The 22,977-nt window shown below is 50.4% G+C and overlaps 7 protein-coding genes; 4 read left to right on the top strand and 3 right to left on the bottom strand.

The window, feature by feature from the left end:
• Positions 1 to 2,272: 2,272 nt before the first annotated feature.
• FFUJ_02395 (uncharacterized protein) lies at positions 2,273 to 2,736 on the top strand (the record flags this gene model as incomplete). XM_023574120.1 has 4 exons in its annotated part: positions 2,273 to 2,278; positions 2,364 to 2,439; positions 2,501 to 2,543; positions 2,598 to 2,736. The coding sequence occupies 4 exons, from the start codon at positions 2,273 to 2,275 to the stop codon at positions 2,734 to 2,736; spliced, it is 264 nt and encodes an 87-aa protein (XP_023428768.1).
• A 343-nt stretch (positions 2,737 to 3,079) lies between these two features.
• On the bottom strand, positions 3,080 to 4,987 carry FFUJ_02394 (related to cellular myosin heavy chain, type a; the record flags this gene model as incomplete). The annotated part of the gene is made up of 1 exon (XM_023574119.1): positions 3,080 to 4,987. One exon carries the CDS (start codon positions 4,985 to 4,987, stop codon positions 3,080 to 3,082), a length of 1,908 nt encoding a protein of 635 aa, XP_023427534.1.
• Positions 4,988 to 6,748: 1,761 nt separating this feature from the next.
• FFUJ_02393 (HAN11-like protein) lies at positions 6,749 to 8,820 on the top strand (the record flags this gene model as incomplete). XM_023574116.1 has 3 exons in its annotated part: positions 6,749 to 7,666; positions 7,715 to 8,306; positions 8,354 to 8,820. The coding sequence occupies 3 exons, from the start codon at positions 6,749 to 6,751 to the stop codon at positions 8,818 to 8,820; spliced, it is 1,977 nt and encodes a 658-aa protein (XP_023427533.1).
• Positions 8,821 to 9,910: 1,090 nt separating this feature from the next.
• On the top strand, positions 9,911 to 13,168 carry FFUJ_02392 (related to SPT5-transcription elongation protein; the record flags this gene model as incomplete). XM_023574115.1 has 3 exons in its annotated part: positions 9,911 to 10,210; positions 10,277 to 12,521; positions 12,570 to 13,168. The coding sequence occupies 3 exons, from the start codon at positions 9,911 to 9,913 to the stop codon at positions 13,166 to 13,168; spliced, it is 3,144 nt and encodes a 1,047-aa protein (XP_023427532.1).
• Positions 13,169 to 13,554: 386 nt separating this feature from the next.
• On the top strand, positions 13,555 to 14,290 carry FFUJ_02391 (uncharacterized protein; the record flags this gene model as incomplete). XM_023574114.1 has 2 exons in its annotated part: positions 13,555 to 14,128; positions 14,175 to 14,290. The coding sequence occupies 2 exons, from the start codon at positions 13,555 to 13,557 to the stop codon at positions 14,288 to 14,290; spliced, it is 690 nt and encodes a 229-aa protein (XP_023427531.1).
• Positions 14,291 to 14,812: 522 nt separating this feature from the next.
• Positions 14,813 to 17,914, bottom strand: FFUJ_02390 (uncharacterized protein; the record flags this gene model as incomplete). Its single annotated transcript, XM_023574113.1, has 1 exon — positions 14,813 to 17,914. One exon carries the CDS (start codon positions 17,912 to 17,914, stop codon positions 14,813 to 14,815), a length of 3,102 nt encoding a protein of 1,033 aa, XP_023427530.1.
• Positions 17,915 to 19,834: 1,920 nt separating this feature from the next.
• FFUJ_02389 (related to high affinity methionine permease) lies at positions 19,835 to 21,490 on the bottom strand (the record flags this gene model as incomplete). XM_023574112.1 has 2 exons in its annotated part: positions 19,835 to 20,359; positions 20,405 to 21,490. The coding sequence occupies 2 exons, from the start codon at positions 21,488 to 21,490 to the stop codon at positions 19,835 to 19,837; spliced, it is 1,611 nt and encodes a 536-aa protein (XP_023427529.1).
• Between the last annotated feature and the right edge of the window lie 1,487 nt (positions 21,491 to 22,977).

The raw sequence follows: 22,977 nt of genomic DNA, 5'->3' as shown, positions 1-22,977 counted from the left end.
TCTTTTTTTCGCCTTTTTCTTTTTTCTTTTCTTTTCTGGCGATCTGGTTCAGGAATTATGGGGAGCTGTTCCTTGCACCCCGCTTCCCGTGAGATGCAAGCTTACAGGCCGTGAAGTGTATGAATTGACTTTGGAGTTGATTTTTATGCTCACAATGGTCTCAAGTTCTAGTTTAACAGTTGAAAAGCAATATAAATCTGTATATTCCTATGACAATCTTCTCGAAATCTCCAATCTGAAGCCACTGTCTTGCCCGCCCTCGACAAAGTCGCGTAGCTATTTTCTGTTCCCCCACCAAACTCGACCCCGCTATCGCGCTTGGGTGTTTGGTGGCTTTGCTTTTGCCATCCATCAGCATCGTTTAGTTACAGCGGCACATTCGGGGCAAAGCACTCCGCCCGCTACTGCAGCATCCGACAGTAGCTCTCCCCTCTACGAACTGTTCTTCCCAACCCCAAATCGGCAATTTATCTGTACCTCACCTTGCTGATTTATGTTTATATTAACCAAATCTCAGAGTGGGCTATCATATCGAATGCATTGGCCGTGTCATGAAACGCGCAAACAAATGCTAATCCCCCGCCACTCAATGCTGACCGTAGAGTTACCTCATCCCTTGACTCAATACCAATTCGTTGAGTAGTGGCAGGGTATTTTGATGGTGCCAACAGAGTTGGAGTCAGAAAGCGCCTAATTTTTCTAACGAATAAAGTATCGCCCTCTCACCTTGGAAGCATTGGCCTCACCTGAGCTCGTAACGTCTCAACAACAGTCTCCAAACTTTGATTGGGCTGAAATGCAAGACCAATCAGTCAATTACTTACCAGGCATGCTACTGCGATTGGGTTGAGGTTTGTCTTAGTATTACATACTGCTAAGAAACCTCTTGGCATGATACACATCAACTTCACTTCTCACTATCTTCTTCCTGTTCAGGCAGGACATTACCATACTGTTAATGAATGTCATGACAAGTGTTTTAGCCTGCATCTTCAGCAGAGTCATGTCTATGACGCGAGGGAATAAACGAGTCTTATCTATCGTTTCAACCTATCAGCCCTTGAGCTCAACGTCTTTTTTCTTGGCTCTTGGTTCAACCTAAGTTCAAGCCATCGACGTCGGTTCCAACCGTCCATCTCCTGGCGGAATATACCACTCAAACACTCTATCATGGCCGCGGAGATCGCCATTGGGTCGCTATCATTCAGCTCTTGAGATAGACCCCCATCTCCTGACTAACGTTAATTGATCGCATAGCTTAGACTATAGCTGACCGACATGTCGTTTCAACAGAAAAATAAAATAAAAAAACCAGCCGCCCCTCCCTCACCAATAAGCGCGAGTAATATGTCAAGCACAGCACATTGCATTGAGTAAAACGGCACTTTAAACGATGTTCGTTCTCAGATATCGGTAGACACCAAGCCCATTGGGTAAAAACTATGTTTGTCAGAAAAGATTGGCGGCGCGGGGGTCAATTACTGCAAAAGAGGATCCTCATGAGTGAGGGATTTTGCTTCATGACTCCCCCCTCCTCGTCTTTGCTCTTCTTGGGATAGAACACGGCGATGCACTCGGCGATGTCTCTCTGGACCCTTGAACCCCTCTTGCGTCTGGACCGCCAGGCGTTGAGGTGAAGGGGAGAACATTTGTGAGTGGGTTCTCCTGCAAATAACGCCGATATGCCAGCGAACAAGCGGTTTGTTTTTGACCGGCGACTACGAGACTAGCGGCGGCAACGTGCTGTGATGCAGCATGATTATTGAGCCCCGTCGATTCTATCCAGGCGCATTTCCATATCAGGAGCTTCCGCTGGGATTGTGAATCTCGAGATGAAGCATGTTGAGCTATTTACACCTTGAGGGGTTCCTCAGAAATATCCGCTTTGGGATATTTCGAAGCCAGATCTACCATTCTATTTCGAGTCTAGTTATTTTGAGAAGATCATCCATGATGCAGATGCCAATAATATCATCTCATGAGACGTCTAACATCTCACAATGTTTTGCATTGAAACATCCACTTGCAACAGATCCAAATGCCTGGGACATAAGAAACACGTGATGTGGCTCTACCCCGGAGCTTTCGGCGCCGGTGCGCCGGAGTCTCCACTATCGCCTGGCTCCCGTCGCGGCTGTGTCTGTGTCGCATGACGACCAAGCTAGACCAAGGTTAGATCCAGAAAACGACTCCATTCACGACGCTTCACACCGCGACTATCATCCAACACCAAACGACACTCTACAATTCTTCCGCTGCAAACACTTACATCATGGTGGTATGTACCCTCTCTCTCCTTTCCCCCTGTTCCCCCCTGGAGCTCTGCCCGTGAGGCCTGGCAAGTCTAAAGACTCCTCTCACAGCTCCTCAACCTGCTGACTCTGGGACTCTGGTCAAAGGTCGGACGGTTGACACACTATGCCTTTGACGCCGTTCTCTGTAAGTCCAAGATACTTCCCTTGTTTGTCGCCGCGACAGCGCAAAACTAACACCGCAACAGTCTCGGCCTTCCTCGCCGGCATGAAGCGATCTACCGGCCTGACGTGAGCCTTAAACCCTCCGAATTACTCTCCGACACATCTAACAGGAAACGATAGTTTCAAGACTGACAAGGTCGCCGGCGAGAACAAGGAATTCACCGGCTGGATCGATAGATACCTCGGTGTCGGAGAATGGGTCATGGATCAATCCGTCGCGATCGCAGGCTCCAGCGGCTACTTTGAGCGAACCCGATGAGCGACTAGGACGACACCCTTTTAAGCTATCGATACCATGGACTTCCCACTCAGTTTTACAGCTGCAAATGACTTCAAAAATGACTTAACGATCGCGCGGAGGAAATGGCCAAAGCTACCTGATACGCGTTCGACGCGCTGGGTTTTCAGATAGGCGTTCGGATATATGACTAACAATGCATGTGAATTGGATCAATGATACTGATATTCAATCAAGGCCATGAGCCTCTATCCTACTCTCGTGAATTGCTCTAGGAATAACCAACAACCTGAACCAAGTCATTTGAATCCACTCATCCCTTGTCATTATTCATAAGCCTAATCAACGTCCCAAACTCTTCATCCTAGTCGATCTTGGTTGGTTCTTTGTGTTCTGCCAGAAACTCAGCAGGAACCTCGTTCTCAGAGCTGACCCGTCTCAAGACTACGCTCTGTTGTTGAGGGCTGTCCGGAGGATTATGATCGTGGTCCTCGAGCCGAGATACCAATAGGTCAGCGGGAACTTCGTTATCGCTCTCATCGTGACTTTCTTCAGGCAGCTCCTCGGCGTCTCCCTCCGTACTGTCTTGTGTTCCATTATGTTCTGGGTGATCCCCTGTAGTGATCGACTCATCTGGGATTATTCCAAGCGTTCTCAGGAGTCCTTTGGCCTCGAGAAACGCCTCCAGCTCTGCGCCGATCGCGCATATGAGGAGATTCCAATGTTTTGATTCAGCCACCTGCAATCGCTCTTCCAACTCTTCAACAACAGTGTCCATCTGGGACAACTGATCCCGTATCGCGGCTTGTTGCGGCTCTTCGTCAGCATCTCCCGCTTGGCTGGCTTTGATCAGTTCCCGCAATCTCGCCTCGAATTGTGCGACAAGCCCTGTAACTTCAGACCAAACCTCGGACCCTTCAATCAAAGCCTTGCGGTCTTCTGATATTTGGGTCTTGCGACGCTCAAGCACAGCGATTTCTCCTTGCCACCACATTCTAGCCATTTCTACCGTCCTGCGCTCTGGTCTGAGCTGCAGAAACTCGGTACCTCGCAGCATATCAGTATTCTCCTTAGACCGAGATTTTGCACTGGCGCCGAGAGCATCTATATCCAACGGTGTAACAGGCGGTCTTTGTATCAGTGCCCTTACTTCTGTGTCCACGTCTCGACCAGCAGCTCTGTACCCACTAAGGCCAGCCTCTCGTCGATTCTTAACATCCTCTATCTTCTCTCGCACCCATCTGCGCCGACTTCGCATCGCAATCAGTTTCTCTTCTAGAGTTCGTATGTCGTGATCCAGAACCTGCTGTTCGGCCCCAAGCTCACGGAGCTCCTGGCCCAAAGGTTCATCTTTGTCGTCTTCCAAGGCATGAAGCTCAGCATATATATCGTCCCTCCTCTTGCTCATTTTGTCAAGATATGCCAGAGCATCCTTTCGTTGTTCTAGCGCCGTGTTCAGGTGCGAATTCTCCTCCGCCTTCAAGTCCGATAAAGCAGCCATAGCTCGCTGGAGACCGGCTCGAGCTGATCTGAGGCCGCGTGGCTTGCTTGGAGCGGGTTGTCGCACGGGTATAACACTTCCATCTGGCGCAGAGCGTACCGGCATATGTAGTGAGTTCATCATTCGTGATTTCGACGTAGCCGTCGAATAGAATGTACTCTCCCCAGTACCAGTATCGCTCCCAAAGTTGCTTTCGGAGCCCCCATCTCCGCTACCAGCAACCAGTCCTGAAGCTTGGAGGTCTAAAAGTTGTTGGATGTCTCGTTCCAAAGCCTTTTCTCGTCGCTGTAAGCTTCTCCATATCGAGTCGAGACGTGGGCGATTATCTAAATGCTTCTGGCTCGGGCTGTCACTCAACCCAAAGCGACTTGGCGAAAGCAACCCAAACCCTCGCCCGCTATCGCTGTGATTTGGAGAAACTGACTGCCGTGTGGGATCTTGGTTAATCAAGACTGAGGAAGCGATTGGAGGTGGTGGCCCTGCGAAGATAACCTTCGATTTTCTTCGAGAGGGGGAATTCTCATAACGATGCTTGCTGTCCCACGAAGCAGGTGATGAAGATCGCCGGGTCGATGTGGTAGAGGTTGGCTGGGCCGTCTTTCTAAGTCTCGGGCGCGGAGGTTCCTGGTCGAAGAGAGGGCCCTCACTTCTAGGTTCAAGCTCGTCTAAGTCATATTCGCTGACTTCTCGAATAGGAGGGCTACGGAGTGGGTTGTTGAGAAGTCGCTGAGATGGACTGGACATACGACCGAGGATAGAGGGAGAAGACATGTTCGTTTATAAACAGAGACACGTATGGATCGGGTACGAAAATGATGAGAGTTGTCGCAGTATTGAAGTTGTCGCAAACATTCGCTCGAATTCGGATAGACACGGCTTGAAGCTTTTATAGCTGTGGAGTCTGCAGTCGCAGTGCTTCACATTAGTTGAAGTTTATCAAGATTCGCGGTGGTAAGTGTTGTGTAAGCTGTGATGAGTTGTTCAAGTCGTTGGTAGTGATCATAAGAGAAGAGCTCGATGAAGCTTATTTGACTGGATGGAAGCTTTGGACACGATCTGGGGTTGGCATGTGCCCACCTGCTCTGGGGTGCACCTGGCCATGAGCTCCCGCGATCCACAGGGCGGGGAGTGGATCTGTACCACAACCGCGTCACGGGCTTATCTCCATGTGATGGAGGTCAATCATATGTTGAATATTTGATGGTAGCTTCAACTTGAAGCTCAGTTCGCACTATGGAGAGACACCAGAAACTTGCCGTCTCTCCAGTCATTGAGTTGAGTATTCTTTGTAGTATAGATTAACTTACGGTAACCTCGAAACGTGTAAGGTCTACTGCGTGAGCCGACCAGATGTCTCAAGATCACCAAAGTCAAGCTCTAGACTCAAAAAGCAACTTATTAGCATCACATACTATACTCCTAAAGCAGCTTGCTTGGAGAAAGCTTCATAAGCGATACCCAAGTTACTCTGGCTCGGTCAGTCACGAAATATAGTAGACATTTCTGACCAGGGTTCTGAGATCTACAAATGCAAGTTTCGTCAAGAGGTTCGAAGCTTCCAAATTTCACGCGCCCTCTAGTGAGTTATTCTTATTCATGCAGTGCAAACCGTGGCCGAGCTTCAGACTCATATATACGGAGGTTCGTCTCAAAAGTCTTTGCCGAAGAAGACTGTGGCTAAGAGACCCACCTTTGATAAGATACCAGAAATACATCTAGCGAGATAATAGATGCTGATTCTAATTAAATTATAGCAGTTTTAACCAGTAAAATACTTAAAGATTCTCCCTAAATGCCCTATAACTATAGGGGTTTAATAGGGCAGTCCCTCTGTAAGCTGTCTTATCTCTTGTATACCTCTGTACCTGACAGGGATTAGCAATTGTGGCGTAAGTTATCTTAGGCAAATACTTTTAAGACGAACCTCCGTAGTGATACTTTCAAATAAGCCTTATATCATTCGAATCCTTCAAGAATAATATTTTTTTGCTTGCCTAATCCTCTGCTCAAACGAAAGACTACTACCATCAGCCGGCAACTTTTCACTAACCCCTCCGCCCTTCTCCAAGTCAAACCGAACCAGACCGGGCCAGACCAGACCGAAACCTTGCCTGCGCGAACGAGGAACCTTCCATGTCGCATTCTTTCTTGCATCTCGTCAAAATTTCCGCTTCTTCTACCTTGTTCTCACGGGTCAACATCCTAAAGCCTCACCCTCGGACTTCTGCTTGAACCGACGGGAACTTGAAGCACCGCGACTTCTGCTGATCTTTTGGCTTACCAACTGCCGACGTCCATGAGCCAGTTGAGCCGTAAGGGACACATCTTTGCTCCACCTCGATTTTATTAACAACTACCCTCGTCTTTCACTGTCGCATACATTTCGCTCCTCAGACTCATCCTCGCTCAACGTTGCTGCTGTTCGCGCGCCAGGCCACCTGAGGCTTGTCGAGTCAATCAGCCCCCCCAGGCCAGGTCCGTCAAACAGAGGCCCCGAGCTACTAAGCCGAGAAACAGTCAAAGTATCCAGCAATGAGCCAATCACAGCAGTTCCCTTCTTCACTGCGTCAGGCGCAGGTGGGCTCCATGTCTTCTGCATCTGCGTCTGCTCCTCGCGCTGGCTCTGGCTCTGGCTCTGGATCCGGCCCTCAACCCCAGCCCCAGCACGACGAATTGCACATGTCGGGCTTGAGCCAAACTGGTGGTCCAATTTCCATGTCGCCTCAAGACTACGAGAATCCCCCTCAGATCAAGTTCGAGTCTTCGCCTTCAAACCTCCACTACAGGAACCCCTCCAACTCTTCGGTGCCCAACGTCCTCCAACCCGCCGGTGGCCTGTCCGCTCGCGGCGCCCCAGCCTCGCCCAACTTGCCCTCGCCGATGCAGCAATCCTCTCCCGCTGCCTCATCTGTTCCTCACCAGCCGCCGACGCAAGGTCAACATCAGCAGCATCCCCATCACTCACAACAGCCGCTGCAGATCCCTTCTCAGCACGGCCAGCCTTCCCACGACTATTCAAACTCGCCCTCTGCCGCCGCCGCGAGCAAACCACCATTAGGCATGTCTCATAGCTATTCCCGCTCCAGCCCAGCCGCTGGCTACGATGGCTCTTCCAACTACCACGCATACACGCCCACTACTCCCAGCGGTGCTTCATCCTCGCATTTAATGTCTCCAATCGATCCCGCCAGATACAATGCTCCAGGTTCCCAGCGCACCATCTCCAACACCCCGCTTGGCCTGGCTGATATCCGTCCCCGCGCCGACTCGAGCATGTCCGATGGCCATGGAGCTTCTATGGGCTATGACGCCAATAGCGCTCAGCCAGGGACGAGCAATTACCTCGCGCCGTGGGCCATTTACGCTTTCGACTGGTGCAAATGGCCTGCCCAGGGCAATGGTGCTGGCAAGTTGGCTGTGGGGAGCTACCTGGAAGATGGTCACAACTTTGTGCGTCTCAACGTGCAATTGATCATATGCAATCGCTGACTCTTATAGATCCAAATCCTCGATAGCCACATTACGCCTACGCCTCAAGATGTCTACACACCTGGCTCATCTAAATTTAGCCTCGAGTTCACCAAGGCTGCCGAAGCTACCCACTCTTATCCTGTGACGCGCTTGCTATGGGAGCCTCCCTCGTCGCAGAAGCAGTCTACTGACCTGCTCGCGACGTCGGGCGACCACTTGCGATTATGGTCTCTTCCTAACGAGAACCCTGCTACGCCCAGCAGCACCATCGGTCGTCGCGACAACCCTACAACCAAGTTGACACCCCTCGCTTTACTTTCCAACTCCAAGACCCCAGATCATACTGCGCCTCTCACATCTCTCGATTGGAACACCGTTTCTCCCAGCCTTATCATTACTTCCAGCATAGACACAACATGTACCATCTGGGATATTCCCTCACTCACGGCCAAGACCCAACTTATTGCCCACGATAAAGAGGTTTATGATGTTAGGTTCTGCGCCAAGAGTGTGGATGTTTTTGTCAGCTGTGGTCAAGACGGAAGTGTTCGTATGTTTGATCTTCGAAGTTTAGAGCACTCTACAATTATTTACGAGCCCACGGGCAAGGAAGAGCGAGGTGAGTTGCCTGCCCAGTCTTTCTTCATCACATATTGACATTCATAGATCCCAATGGTGGCCGTGTTAGTCCAACACTCGCTCAACAGACGATGGCGAATCCTCCTCCGCTGCTACGGCTTGCTACATCACCTCACGATACCCATCTCCTCGCTACATTTGCTCAAGATTCCAATGCTATTCGAATTCTAGACGTACGACAACCCGGCCAGGCTTTGCTGGAGCTACGAGGTCATGGTGGAAACGTCAACTGCATCGAATGGTCGCCTCATCGACGAGGCATGCTTGCTTCAGGTGGTGACGACTGCCAAGTTCTTCTCTGGGATCTTTACAACTCCAACCAGCCGATGAACGGTACTCCTCAGCAAGAGAACCCCCGAAGCCCTGTTGCTAGCTGGCAATGCGATTACGAAATTGGCAACCTGGGCTGGGTGCCTCATCTACCCAATTCCGAGTACGGCGAATGGCTCGGCGTGGGCGCAGGACGCGGTATCTGGGGAACACGAGTCGCATGAAAAGACAATACTGAACTGACTTAAATCATTTGTAAAACGTGGGTCAAAGCTTCAGTTATCTTCCAGAAACGTTACTCGATTCATGTAAAGTGTGGCTGGTTAAGGGCATGGTCATTGCATTCCGCAAAGCCTGGAGTTTTCATTAGGAGGTTTTCGAAAGTCTGATTGGGGGCATCTTCAAGATGCCAGGATCAAAACGTTGGGCTGGTCGATATAAAAACGCGAACTTATATCCTGGACACTTGCGCTTTATAGGAGGTCTTGTGCATGAGGAGTTTGAGCGGCCAGATTGAGTTCTAGCTTGTGCAAAGCCTGGGAAAGGGTGGACATAGAGGGCGGCGCTGGTGTGAGTTAGCGTTGGAGTAGATATAGATGATGAGAAGATATATGCAATATGATGACTATAACCAGATATCAATGCATGGTGGAGTGGTTTGGTTGTGAGTTGGTCGAGCGTCTGTCTGGAGGCTTCTTCGGATGCACCTTCATGAGCTCGGGAACCTGAGTATTGAAAGGGTCACGATATACGACAAAGAAAAAAGGCGACCAGCCGATCCCTCTAGAGTCCTTTGACGCTGGTGCAACCTCGCTACCTTGCGTTGAGTATGTGCATTCGTATGGCCGTCAGTTTCAAGGCCGCCTCAAGATTCACCAAGGCTAGACATCCACTGAGGTGCTGTGCTATAGTATCGATATGATACCTCTGACTTACTTAAAGAATGCATACAATTCTGCAAGACTTGAAGAAGAAACATTTTTACCGCAAACCATTTCAAGATGTTTCCCCTTCAAGAGATCAATTAATGACCTTCACGAGAGGCCCACTGTAAGTCTGCACAAGTCGGGACCCACCAATTACACGATTGTGCATTGCACAAGGCCCGGCATTTTGCCGTCTGAAGCTCCAACATTGACCTGAAAGTTGCTTGAACCTCTTTCTTTATTTATCTTTGTCATCCATCAAGCGCCTTTTATTCTTCTTCTCTCGCATCGACGGCATTTAATACTTTCTTAATCTTTCAAACTTCAGCAGCCAGTCTCTCGCCAATTATCGCAGACACGCTTCGTGTCGCGCGGCTCACTCGCCACCATGTCCTCCCACGACCCTTCGCGCTTCGACGATTCCGAAGATGAGGAAGATTTCAACCCAGCGCCCGCCGATATGTCCGACGAGGAGCAAGATGTCGATGACAAGAAGATAAAGCGCTGGAGCAGTCCTGCGCCTCGCGATGATGACGATGACGAGGATGAGCGACCGTCAAAGTCGCGACACGCCGATGACGACGATGAGGAAGAAGAAGAGGATGAGGATGACAATCCCAAACGTCGCGATGACGACGATGACGAAGAGGATGAAGAAGACGACGAGGACGAGGACGATGTCCAGCAGGTGAGCAGGCTCTGATTCTGCCAAGGCGCGTTGTCTGCCTGCCCTTAAAATACTGACCCCCTTTAGGGCCATCGCAGAAAGCGCAGAAAGGAACGAGGAGCAGCTTTCTTCGATATCGAAGCCGAAGTCGACGATGAAGACGAAGCCGAAGATGACGAGATGCTGGGTGAAGAGATAGGCGACTTTATCACAAACGATCATCCAGACGATATCGCCGAAACTGGTATCGATGATGACCGACGACATCGTGAGCTCGATCGCCGTCGCGAAATAGATTCCAGCATGGACGCCGAGAAACAGGCAGAGATCTTGCGACAGCGGTACGGTAATCGACGTTCTGGCAAGGGCTTCAGAGATGCATCGGTTGTTCCCAAGCGACTGCTCCTCCCTAGCGTGGATGATCCTAGCATTTGGGCCGTGCGATGTAAAGAAGGCAAGGAGCGAGAAGTTGTTTTCTCGATTATGAAGCGCATCGAAGAGAGGGCCGGCACTAAGGATGAACTGGCCATTACTGCCGCGTTCGAACGTGGAGGCACCGACTCTGTCATGAAGGGATTCGTCTACGTTGAAGCCCGCCGTCAAACCGACATTTTGAAGGGATTGGACAGTATGATGAATGTGTATCCTCATTCAAAGATGGTTCTGGTTGACATCAAGGATATGCCTGAGCTGTTCCGCGTTTCCAAGACACCAAGTCTGGAGCCTGGAGCCTGGGTTCGTCTTCGAAGGCCCATGAAGCACAATGGCGATCTTGCTCAGGTCATTGATGTTACTGAAAACGGTCTTGAGGCTCGTGTTCGCTTCATTCCCAGATTGGACTATGGTATGCGAGACGATGCCTTCTCTTCAGTTACTTCTGATGGAAAGCGAAAGCGACCTTTCGGTATGGCTGGCCCTAAACCACCCCAGAGGCTCTTTAGCGAGGTTGAGGCACGAAAGCGCCATCCTCGACATATCCAGGGAAACCCTACTGCCGGTACATGGACCTACATGGGTGACGAGTTCGAGAATGGTTTTCAGGTTAAGGACATCAAGATTCAGCAACTTATTACTACCGACGTCAATCCCTCGCTAGAGGAAGTCACTAGATTCGCTTCAGGCGCTGAGGATGGCACTGAGAATCTTGATTTGAAGGCGTTGGCCCACAGTCTGAAGGACAGCAATGCTCTGGCTACGTACCTACCTGGCGATATTGTCGAGGTCTACACTGGCGAGCAGAAGGGTGTTGTTGGAAAGGCGATGCGAGTTCATTCTGATGTTGTCTCGATCACTGTTACTGAGGGTGATCTTGTTGGTCAGGAAATCGATGTCCCCATCCGATCCCTTCGCAAGCGCTTCAAGATTGGTGACCACGTCAAGGTCATTGGTGGTAGCAAGTTCCGCGACGAGGTCGGAATGGTTGTCAACATCAAGGATGACCAAGTCACTCTTCTGACAGATCAGACCAACTCTGAGGTCACTGTGTTCAGCAAGGATTTGCGTGAAGCTAGTGATATCGGTGGTCAAGGATCACTAGGTCAATACTCTCTTCATGATCTGGTGCAACTTGATCCTACAACCGTGGGATGTGTGGTCAAGGTTGATCGCGAGTCGCTCGTTGTTCTTGACCAATTTGGAGATACTCGTCAGGTTATGCCATCCCAGATCGCCAACAAGCTTCCAAAGCGAAAGACTGCTGTCGCCGCCGACCGGAGTGGCTCTGAGATTAGACTTGAAGATGTCGTTAAGGAATACACAGGTCAACAACGACAGGGCAAGATTATTCACATCCATCGCTCGTATGTCTTCTTACACACCAACGACAGCAAGGAGAATGCTGGAGTCTTTGTCACCAAGGCCAGTATGGTCAACACCGTTGCGGCCAAGGGAGGTCGTGTCGCTGCTGCATCCGCTGGACCTGACCTGACGGCGATGAACCCAGCACTCAAGCTTCACAAGAACGGGACAGAAAACAAGCCGGTGCAACAACCCAGATCATTTGGCCGAGATAAGGCAATTGAACAGACTGTTATTATCAGGAAGGGAGCCTACAAAGGTCTTTTGGGTATTGTCAAGGATACAACAGACACCCACGCCCGGGTCGAGCTTCATACGAAGAGCAAGACTATTACGGTGCCCAAGGATAGTCTGAGCTTCAAGAACAAGCTGACTGGAGCTACAATTGACATCGCTAGCCGAGGAGGCCGTGGTGGATATGGTGGTGGTGCTGGACGGGGAGGTGGTGGTGATCGTGTGCCAGGATGGCAGGGCGGTTCTCGCACACCTATGGCAGGGAGTGGCTCAGACAGAGTGCCTGCTTGGGGATCACGAAGTAAGTTTCTTGGAAATTGGTTGGTTTCAGCATGCTAACAAGACGCAGCACCTGCAGCTGCAAGTGGACGCACACCCGCTTGGAAGGCCCCAGATATGTCCGGAGCCCGAACTCCCGCGTGGGCCGATGGTTCGCGAACTGTCAACCCTTACGACGGCAACCGTACTGCTTATGGCTCTGGTGGACGTACACCTGCCTGGCAGGCCGGTGGAAGGACTCCTGCTCCTGGCGATGCTTTCGGTGCTGGCTCACGTACGCCAGCGTATGGCGGTGGCGGCGACAGCTGGGGCTCAGGTTCAAAGACTCCTGCCTGGGGAGTATCTGCGCCAACTCCTGGAGCTAGTGGAAACGATTCATGGGGAGGTTCAGGCGCTTACGATGCCCCTACACCCGGCGTTGGTCTTGGCGCCCCGACTCCCGGTGCATTGAGTGCTCCTACACCTGGTGCCTACTCTGCACCAACTCCCGCGGCCATCAGCGCACCCACACCAGGAGCTTCGTGGCAGGGTGGATGGGGAGCAGACTCGGCTCCTACGCCTGCGGCTGGCGCTCCCACGCCTGGTTATTATGGTGCTCCTACACCCGCAGCATATGCTCCTCCAGAGACTCCTGCCGCCACTGGTCCTCGATACACTGATGACGATTGATTGGGAGGGGAGGGTATAGTAAGATCATAAGGCATGGACAGGCAGTAAATGGGTTTGTAAAAGGCGTTTTGGAAGATTAAATATTGTATAATCAAAAACTATAGCAGAAGGCTGATGAGCATTGAAGATTTGAAGTGAGACTAGAATTTTGAGTGAGCTCCAATTGAATTGACTGTTAATATGAAGAGAATTTGCTAGGTATCAAGATGTTGATCGAACTTTGGTGTTGTGAGGTCTTGAGTCGAAGCTATGGCTTTATCGATAAGGACTTGGTGATCTTTTCCCACTTTGATTCTCAATGTTGAACTTCAAGCAACTTTACGACTTTACTACACTTCAACACTCACCAATTGCGCTCAAATCACACTTTTACTTGTGCGGAAACAATGTCATTGCGAATTGCGCCACAAAAAGTAGCATCAAGCGCCCTCCCTCGAACCTCGCGCCTCGAATGCTCTCTTCTCAGCCATCGAACCTCAAAATGCGCATTCTCAACATCACGGCTCTCCAACCGCCGGCAACAAATTCCAAGCCCAGTCGACTCTGCGAAACTCAGTGAAAAGCCCGCCAAAACGACCATAATCCTCACAACATCCGAACAGTCTGCCGAGAACGCAAAGAGTATGATTGAAAAGGCTACAAGACTGGCACAAGAACGAGAAGACAAACTACGACAGGCACGATCAGCACGACTAGGGAAGCTTTCTACAAACGCAGAGAAGAGGCAAGATGTAAGGGACAATCTTGCATCTAGCGAGAGGAGGGAAAAGGCAAGGCAGGCTGAGGAGAGAACGAATGCGGCCGAGGAGAAGAAGAAGACTGGGTTGACGAAGGAAGAGAGGGAGAAAGCCGAGAAGGAAGATTACAATAGGAGACATAAACAGCTGGAGAGATTTTGGCTCAAGTTCATGGTGGGGATGCCAATTGTTTTGGTTGTTGGTTATGAACTGTTTCAAAGACGTAAGTTGTTCCGCTTGTTGCCTGGAGATGCGCTAATATGGGGTAGTTGTTATGGGGAAAGAACAAAAGGTCATGCCGTATAAACAGGCCAAGATCAATAGAGAGAGGGAGGAGAGAGAGCGGTTTGCCAGGGAGAATGGTGGGAGTGTGGGAACGGAATGAGAGAGGAATGTGATGGGGACTTGCGGCTCGATGCTGAAGTCAAAGACAAGCTCTTAGCCGTGACTGCTGAAAGCTCAACAGTGCTGAGATGTGTATTATTGTATAATATAACGTGTACGATATGTTGGATGTTGAAAGGAAGACACCAAAAAGCAAGACGCCACGGTTAGAAAGGTGGTGTTGTGACATGGACGTTAATATCCGCCTGGCAGCGGATGCCATGATCAAAGCGGGAACAATGAACATTGACTGATGCTATTATCTTTGCCGCCAGCGCAACCATAGAAGCGTTGGACTGCTAGGTTCACAGCGAGCTCAGGAGATCGATCAGGGAGAAGTAAATGGTTGCCCAAGTCATAGTGTATATATCATATGCCCATCTAAATAGACACAAAAAAGTAAAAAGTAATTACATAAAAATGCTAACGTTCAAAGTCGTAGAATATGAAAAGAATGTTTTTCTCCGACTCCTCCCTCCAAACCTGTGTCTAATCCTTTTCCACCATGTACCAGGTGCAGTGCTTACTTGGACTGCTGGCACTTGAAGCAATCCTGCTCGTAGAACTTGACCCAAGAAGTGCTCTTCTTGTTGATCTTTCCGCTCTTGTACAGCGTACACTTGGCAGCGCTGTTGTAGAACGCAGGCTGGTAGCTAAAGTACTTGCACTCCTTGCCATAGTTGATACAGCTCTTGGCACAGTTCTCAAGGCACGACGCATCGCCCACGGCATTGATCTTCTCCTCCTGGCAGATCTCACCGCGCGTGCCGCAGTGCGTGTCCTTGGCGCACTTCTCAAACGCAGGGACGTACTTGGAGCACGTAGCAGGCGGTGTAGGCGTGGGAGTGTTGGAGCAGGTGTAGCAGGTATCGAGGTCGTAGAACTTGACGCCCGTGTTGCAGGGTGTGAAGCTGAGCTGGGCCAGGGGTGCGGAGTAGAGCTGGCAGTAACCGCCGGTGCTGCGGAACTTGGGGGTGTAGGAGAAGGTCTTGCAGGTGAGGGTTGTGCCGCAGAGCTTGCCGCAGGCGTTGACGTCGGTGACGGATGTGGCCTGGCCGAGCTTCTGGGTGGAGCGGCAGGAGACCTTGCCTTGCTTGCCGCAGGTTGAGGGGGCGTTGGAGAGGGGGATGTAGTTGGTGCAGACGGGGGCCTCGGTGGTTGTGGTGGGAGCTTCGGTGGTGGACTGAGCTTCGGTTGTGGTGGTTGTAGGAGCCTCAGTGGTAGAACCAGCTTCAGTCGTAGTTGTGGGAGCAACGGCGGCCTCGGTGGTGGTGGAAGCAGCGCCAGCTTCAGTTGTAGTGGTTGAAGCCTCACCAGCCTCGGTGGTAGTTGTAGAAGCAACAGCAGCTTCGGTGGTGGTTGTAGATCCCTCACCGGCCTCCGTAGTAGTGGTAGCAGTAGTCTCAATACCAGCCTCAGTTGTCGTGGTAGAACCAGCAGCCTCAGTGGTGGTAGTAGCCTGACCGCAACCAGCATAGCAGATCTCAAACTCATAGAACTCAGACTCCTCGGCAGAAGCACAGTTGTTGATCTGAAGCTCGCTCACAGTTTGAGTATAGAAAGTGCAAGTGGATGAAGAAGCCTTGTAAGCGAAGGTCTTGCAGCCAGAGACCTCACTACACTTGCTAGCACACACATCGGCGCTGCTACCAGTGTCGGTGGAGATGTAGGTCTTGTAGGTCTTTCCCTTGACGGCGCAGTTGGTACTAGGAGGGTTAGGGACGGGAGTGTAGCCGGTACAGACGGAGTCGGTGGTGGAAGCAGCTTCAGTAGTGGAAGACTCGGCGCCAGCTTCGGTGGTAGTGGTAGCAGTGGTATCGACACCAGCGGCTGTTGTGGTAGTGGTACCAGATCCAGCCTCAGTAGTAGTAGATCCAACAATAGCCTCAGTAGTGGATGATCCGGACTCCTCAGTAGTAGTTGTTCCGCTCTCAGTAGTAGTAGTAGTAGTAGTAGCACCACCCTCATCACAAGAATAACAAGCCGCAAAGTCATGGAAATCCAAGGCAGGAGTTCCAGCAGCATCGACACTCAAGCTGCTAAGTTGGACCTTATACAGGTAGCAAGTATTGCTCGCGTCCAGACCGAACGAGAGACACTTATCGTCAACAATTGTGGAACTGACGTACATACCACACTGGCGAGCACACTCTTCAGTGTTGGAGTCAGGGATGCCAATGAGCTGGGCCATGAAGGCAGCGAAGCCGTTGGGGGCGCCTCGGACGTCACAGCTGGCAGCAGGGGGGTTGGCGACGGGGGTATAGGCTGTGCAGCCGGCGGAGGTTGTGGTTGTGGCAGCTTCAGTGGTAGAAGACTCGACGGCAGCAGTGGTGGTAGTTGTGTCAGAGCCAGCCTCAGTAGTTGTTGTAGATCCAGCAGCTTCGGTAGTAGTACCAGTCTCCGAGCCAGTCTCGGCAGTAGTAGTAGTGTCAACACCAGCAGCAGTGGTGGTGGTAGTAGCAGCACCTTCATCACAAGAGTAACAAGCTTCCAAATCATTAAACTCCCAAGCAGGAAGGCCGCTGCGGTTGATGCCCAGGGTGCTAACAGGAACACTGTAGACATAGCAAGTGTTGGACCCGTCTAGGGCGAAGGAGAGACACTTGTCGTTGGGCTTGGTGGCATCGTGGTAGTTAGCACATTTAAGGGCACAGTCGTTGACACTGGCGGTGTTGCCGTAGGTTGCGAGTTGACTCATGGAGGCACCACCACTTGCGGAGCCCCTAACGTTGCAGTTGTTGTAGGGGGGGTTGGCAACTTGTGTGTAGGCTGTGCAGCCGGCGGAGGTTGTAGTTGTGGCAGCGGCTGTTGTTGTGTCTGTGTTGGCTGTGAGGGTCTCGGTAGCTGAGGTCTCAGTGGTAGCGCCAGGAGCAGTTGTGGTCTCAGTTTGAGAGCCAGTGGCTGAGGTCTCAGTGTCGGTTGTGCCTGTAGCATGGGCTGTACCAGAGGTTTCTGTCTCAAAGCCTGTGGCAGTTGTTGTTCCTGTCTCGGAACCAGTAGCTGAAGTCTCTGTCTCTGAGACGGTAGCAGTTGTAGTTCCAGCTGAAGCAGTACCAGTGGTCTCGGTAGCAGAACCAGTAGCGGAGGTTCCAGTCTCGGTTCCAGTAGTCTGAGATCCAGTAGCAGTCTCAGTACCAGAGGTAGTTGTACCCTCACCACATCCGAAGCAAAGGTCGAGGTCATAGAAGTGGCTAGCATCGGAGCCCTCGCTGAACGTATATCCGAGTGAGGAAACGGGGGCATTATACAGAGTGCAAGAAGAGCCCTTAATGGAGAATGACTTGCAGCCAACAGTCATGCCGCAGGTGTTACCACACTGAGCATAGTCGGTAACAGTGATAGGAGATCCAATGACCTTGTCAGCGCAGTTGGGTGCAACACCAGTCTTACCGCAATCGGCGGGGACGATCTCAGTGTAAGGAGTGTAGTGAGAGCAAGCAGCCTCAGTGGTGGTGGTAGCAGCAGTCTCAGTAGTAGCAGTAGAAGAAAGAATGTCGGTTGAGCCAGAAGTAGTTACAACAGCAGCGGTTGAACCACTTGTTGTGACAGGCTTGGGCTTACAAGGGCTGGCGTCGGCCACGGCCAGAGCAGCCAAGATGGCCGCAAAGACCTTTGAGGAAGGCATGTCGGGGGAGTGTATTAAGCTATTGCAGTAGAGGTAACGATTGTAAGTGAGAATAAAAGGTTCTCGTGTAGTGAGCGAGTGGAATGTAGTTGGTAGAGTATCAAGTCAAAAGAGTGACAGGCAAATGCACAGCAACAGCAAGAAAAGAAAGAGAGTGTTGTTACCGCTGAGGGAACAGTCACAATAGCGAACGTACGACACTGGATATATAAGAGTCCTTCATCGAATTCTTGGCTTAATTACCGATCTGTCCACCTCCATCGCCACTGGCACGATCTAGCAAGCGAAGTCACTTGGCGCCGAAGATCCAAGTTGCGCCGTACCGTGGTAGCCATCTTCTAAATCTGGACTTCATCCGGGTGAAGCTATCACGATTCGGGGATGGGAGAATCGATAGCTTGCGGTGTCGTGGTGGGGAGGAGATGGCTAGTCAGGGGTGCAGACCGTTTGGTGGCGTCTTGGTTCATAACGCTACGGGAAATAAAATGAAACATACAGGTAAGGGTTACTGAGGATGGGGTTTTGTTAGGGCACAGGACGGAGAGTAGTTGGTGGTGGTTGTGGTGATAGGAGGGAGTGTCTCGGTGAGTGGGAGACATGCCGGTGCCTGAAACGCGAGACTGGATGGCAGGTGAAGTTATCGAGATATGAACTAGGTCTCTTATCTTTGCGGATGATGAGATAAAGCCAGTGATGATTACAGTGTTCTTTGGGGGCATTCTCCAAATCCCATGCCCATCAAGCCTTCATAACGCCACCACCATCCACAACACTCAGCGCTTATCACCAACTCACGCCCTCAAAGAAGCCCAACAAACAATGACGTCTACACAAAATCTTGGCCAATGCCGACAATCCGACGCTCAAGCCCTCACTTGACCATCTCACTTACCGTAGAGCCAGACATGACCAGCTGAACTACTCCGTACGGATCTGGCCTGACAAACGCACCCCAGTCAATCACCTTTTTAGCGCCGCAGCAATTTAAACACCTTTTTGCGCCGTGGCTTGAGAAAGGGGAGGAACTGCGTACGCCTCCTTTTGCTGTCAGCGCAATTCGCATCGGGTCTATTGAGTAACTATCGACGGATGAGATGTTTGATAGATCGTGGAGTTTTTGGGAAAAAAGCCTCAGTGGCATTTTTTCTTTTTCTACTCGGCCGAGATGATGATGTTTTGGAGAGGTTCAGTGTGTGTAAGTGAGACCCGCAGAATGTTTCGTCGTTTAAATTGTTTTGTTTGTAGGAAACGCAGGTACTAGATGGAAAATGGATGTCATTTCTTGGCAGGGGAAACACTCAGACCCTCAATTCAACAAAGACTCACTCGCTCACTCACTCATCATCACATGGAGAGTCACAGTTCTCTCGGCGTCGTCGTCGTCCGAGAAAAGATGGCTTGACATGGTCTCGTTTCAGCTAACGCTTGCTCCACCGACGTCTGCGCTAACTCCACTGAGGATGGCTTCTTTTTTTCGTTCTGGTGATAAAGAACAAAAAGAAAACGTGGTGGGTGGGACACACGAATAGCGGAATAAGGCTAGACATGTTTATGTTTGCGAGCTAGAACGATTTGACCCATAACGCAATCTTACGATGAGCCGATAAGGGCTTGGCAAGCGATTGCGGACCCGAGAATTTGGAACGCTGTGGAAGTGGAGGATGAAGGCATTCGGAGTTTGTGGATACAGAGATGGCAATAGAGTTTCTTCTTCTCTGACATGACCAGTCTGCAATATTCACTGTAAAATTAGGGCAGCATGATGAATTTATGCAATTCGTGTCTAACTTTAGAATCAGATCTCTATCTATCTATTAAAGATGTGCTCTGCTTATCCAATCTCTATCTAGGATGCCTCGGACCTGAATGATCGACAGCATCTTCATCTGCAACGCACGTCAACCGTTTCTTCCGATCTCCCTAAGAATACCTTAGCTTCGTGATCGTCGTCCCATCCTCCAAAACACACGTCTCCTCCTGCAATCTCGTGCCCCTCCACCTCGGCACCGCCCTCGTCCAAAGATACCAATACCCTACACCACCCACAAGAATAACCCACGAAAACACCGCATACAGCGCGTAAAACACTTGCCCCTCGTAGTCCGGCGGTCTAAAAAACGGCGCCGCTATTAATGCGCAGCTCATCGCTATCCTGATACTCACCGCGGGCATCCACGCTTTAAAGGGTCGCTTGAGGTCTGGACGCTGGAAGCGGAGCTTTACGAGGCCGATTGCTACGGCTAGCCCGATGAGCTGCGCGGCGTATCCGTCGATGTCGAGGATGAGAGAGTAGATTGAATCAGAGGGTGGGAGGATCATGACGAGAAAGGAGGGGATGTAGTGGATTATGAAGCCGCCCATCGGAGAGTTGAATGGTCGTGAGGAGGAGAGCAGGGATGAGTATGGGAGGAAGCCTTGTCTTGCGATCTCTTGCTTCATCCGTGCCTATCACAGTTAGTTTGATGCTTTATGGACATGGAATGGGCATACCATCGCGAAAGCGACGACCATGACATTCCCGACTGACGATAATGCCACAGCTGTCGGGAGCACAACTCTCCCAAACTTCTCCCCGAACAACCTCTCAAAGAACAACGCAGCAATGAGTTCACCACTCCCTCTAATCTCTTCAATCGGGACCACCAAAAAGTACGCGATGTTGACAAGCATGTACAATCCACACGCCGTCCCCAGTGCCGTCAGCGCAACGGACCTCAACGTCCTCACGGGCTGCTTGACTTCATTCATAACATTCGCAGCATTATCCAACCCCGCGAATGAATAAAATACCTTGAAAAGACTCGTCGCGATGACGCCCCAGTTCCAGCTCGTCTCTTCCCAAAGATGCTCCCATGCGAGTTGGTGCGTAAGTGGTGCCGTGCTCGTGTCGGGACGGAAGATGACGACGTAGAAGCCTGATAGGATCATAAAGACGATGATGCCGATCTTTATCCAGCCCAGAACATCCTGGATCTTGACGCCTGCTTTGGGAAACACGCTGTGTGTGATGCAAACAAACGTGAGAAGTCCTACGGCAAGACTCTTGCTCAACACGTCTGTCGCTTCGACTCCCAGCGCAAATAAAGCATATTTACTAAAAATAATGCAATTACTCGCCGTGAAACCCAGAAGCACAGCATACATCGCAAACAGCGTAGATGCAAGTAGTCGTGGCCGTCGATACGCAAACTCAAGGTATACTTTATCGCCTCCCGACCGAGGAAGCATACATCCAAACTCGAGCGACACAGCAAGACCGCAAGCTGCGATAAAAGCGCCGACTATCCATAGCGATAGTGATAGTCCTGCGCTTCCGACGGATTGTACTATTGTTCCCGGTGTCGCAAAGATACCGCTGCCGACGACGCGCGAAATAACGAGGATATAAGCACTCTGCCACGATAAATTCCGCCCAATGGTCGACGTTTCGGGGAGCACATCGTCTTCTACGTCGCGACTTGGTTGTATCTCCCCTGCAGCTTCGCTATCGATGGAATCATGGCGCGTAGAGGTCTTATCAGTTGAACCGTAGGAGCTGTGCGATTGCAGCAGCGGCGCGTTGGACGAGTCTGCCATTTTGGATATGTTGTTGGTGAGTTACTCGAGACATGTTGGGTTTCTTATGGGTTTGGGGGAGTGAAGACGTGATTCATATTGATAAGCTGTTTTTCTTGTTTCGGGGCGAGACATCCGCGTGTTTTCTGGCTTGTGATGGGCTGGGCTGTGAGAGTTCGTAAGACGTGATCTCGATGGCGCAATCTGGAGTTTGTCATGAGGGGCTGATCAGCCACCACGTGCATCGATAACGTACAAAAAAGGTAAGAAGATGTAATTGATGAAGTTTATCGATAAATTATGTCAGTTCTCGCGTGATCTTACTGTTTTGTCTTTCCGTTGATGAGGCGGGAATGGTGTAGGGTATCCTGTATCTGATGGGCAACAGGCCTGGAAAGCGAGATCTCGCATGGTACATCATGAAATAATTTTGAAATAATTATAAATGTAAAGCTCTAGGCTTCAAGCAGAGGATATTGCTAATGATATGATATGATATGAGTTCCTGTTTGACCCTGCCCTAAAACCGGGACCCCAAAAGCGTCAATATCAACTCTTTCTATAGAACTCTATGCATCGACAAAGCTGGGAATACCTGACATATAAATCCATAATACTGGAAAAACCTCTTACACTCGGTATCTTCACGGGATGTTCTCATAGGGAAGAAACAGCGCAGGAATTACAGCGTTATCAAGCAGATGAACCCCTGTTGCTCCATTGCTATAGCAATATGGCAGTTCAAGATCAATGCGGCAACCAAGCGAAGAAAAATGTGCTCATGTAACACTGAACTGAGACCTTGGGTAGCTTGTACTCTATGAACTGTGGCTACGAAGTGGAAGTATTACACTTTGTCATATTCAATCAAGTGAAAGCATCGACTCCACCAGGATGAATGATACAAACACGAGGCTGAACTCGGATGCCGAACTCGAGAAATGTCTCATCATAGGCTTGGTAAGCCCATGTTTCCGTAGACCTATGCTTTACATATCGCTTCGGTCAGCATAAGGAATTCTAATGAGTTGGCTTGTGTGACGAGAAGGAAAGTTAATAGAAAGAGAGAAACGATAGAGTAGTATATGTATTCTTATCCCTCGTCGATATTTAGAGGGCCGAGTCTGCTGGAGCAAGGTAATGATAATTGCAGCAAGTTTCTCAACCATTTCTGGGAGAGATTTCTGCTAGTAAATGATAGAAGTTGAATTTCAATACTATCAGAGATGCTTCAAGAAGATTTCTGCCAATACGAAATCCAACTTCGAGACAAGACCTATATTTGTCTCGGACTGTCGTTTGCCTAAAGACTCACCCAGAAGCTATTATGAGGTATACCTCCCGGGGAAATAAAACTTCTCACATTGAATCTACACACCCCAACAACGCAGCGATTACAGCGCATTGCAACTCACCGACGAAGGCTTCCTGCAACAAAGCCAGACAGCTACCCCAGTTCCAACGGTAGCCCAGAGAGCGGGCACGAGAGCTCAATGGCGCGCGAGGAC

This window comes from Fusarium fujikuroi, chromosome FFUJ_chr03 (genome assembly GCF_900079805.1).
Source record: "Fusarium fujikuroi IMI 58289 draft genome, chromosome FFUJ_chr03".
NCBI lineage: Eukaryota > Fungi > Ascomycota > Sordariomycetes > Hypocreales > Nectriaceae > Fusarium > Fusarium fujikuroi.
The sequence above is the reverse complement of the archived record's forward strand: the minus strand, read 5'-3'. Positions and strand labels throughout refer to the sequence as shown.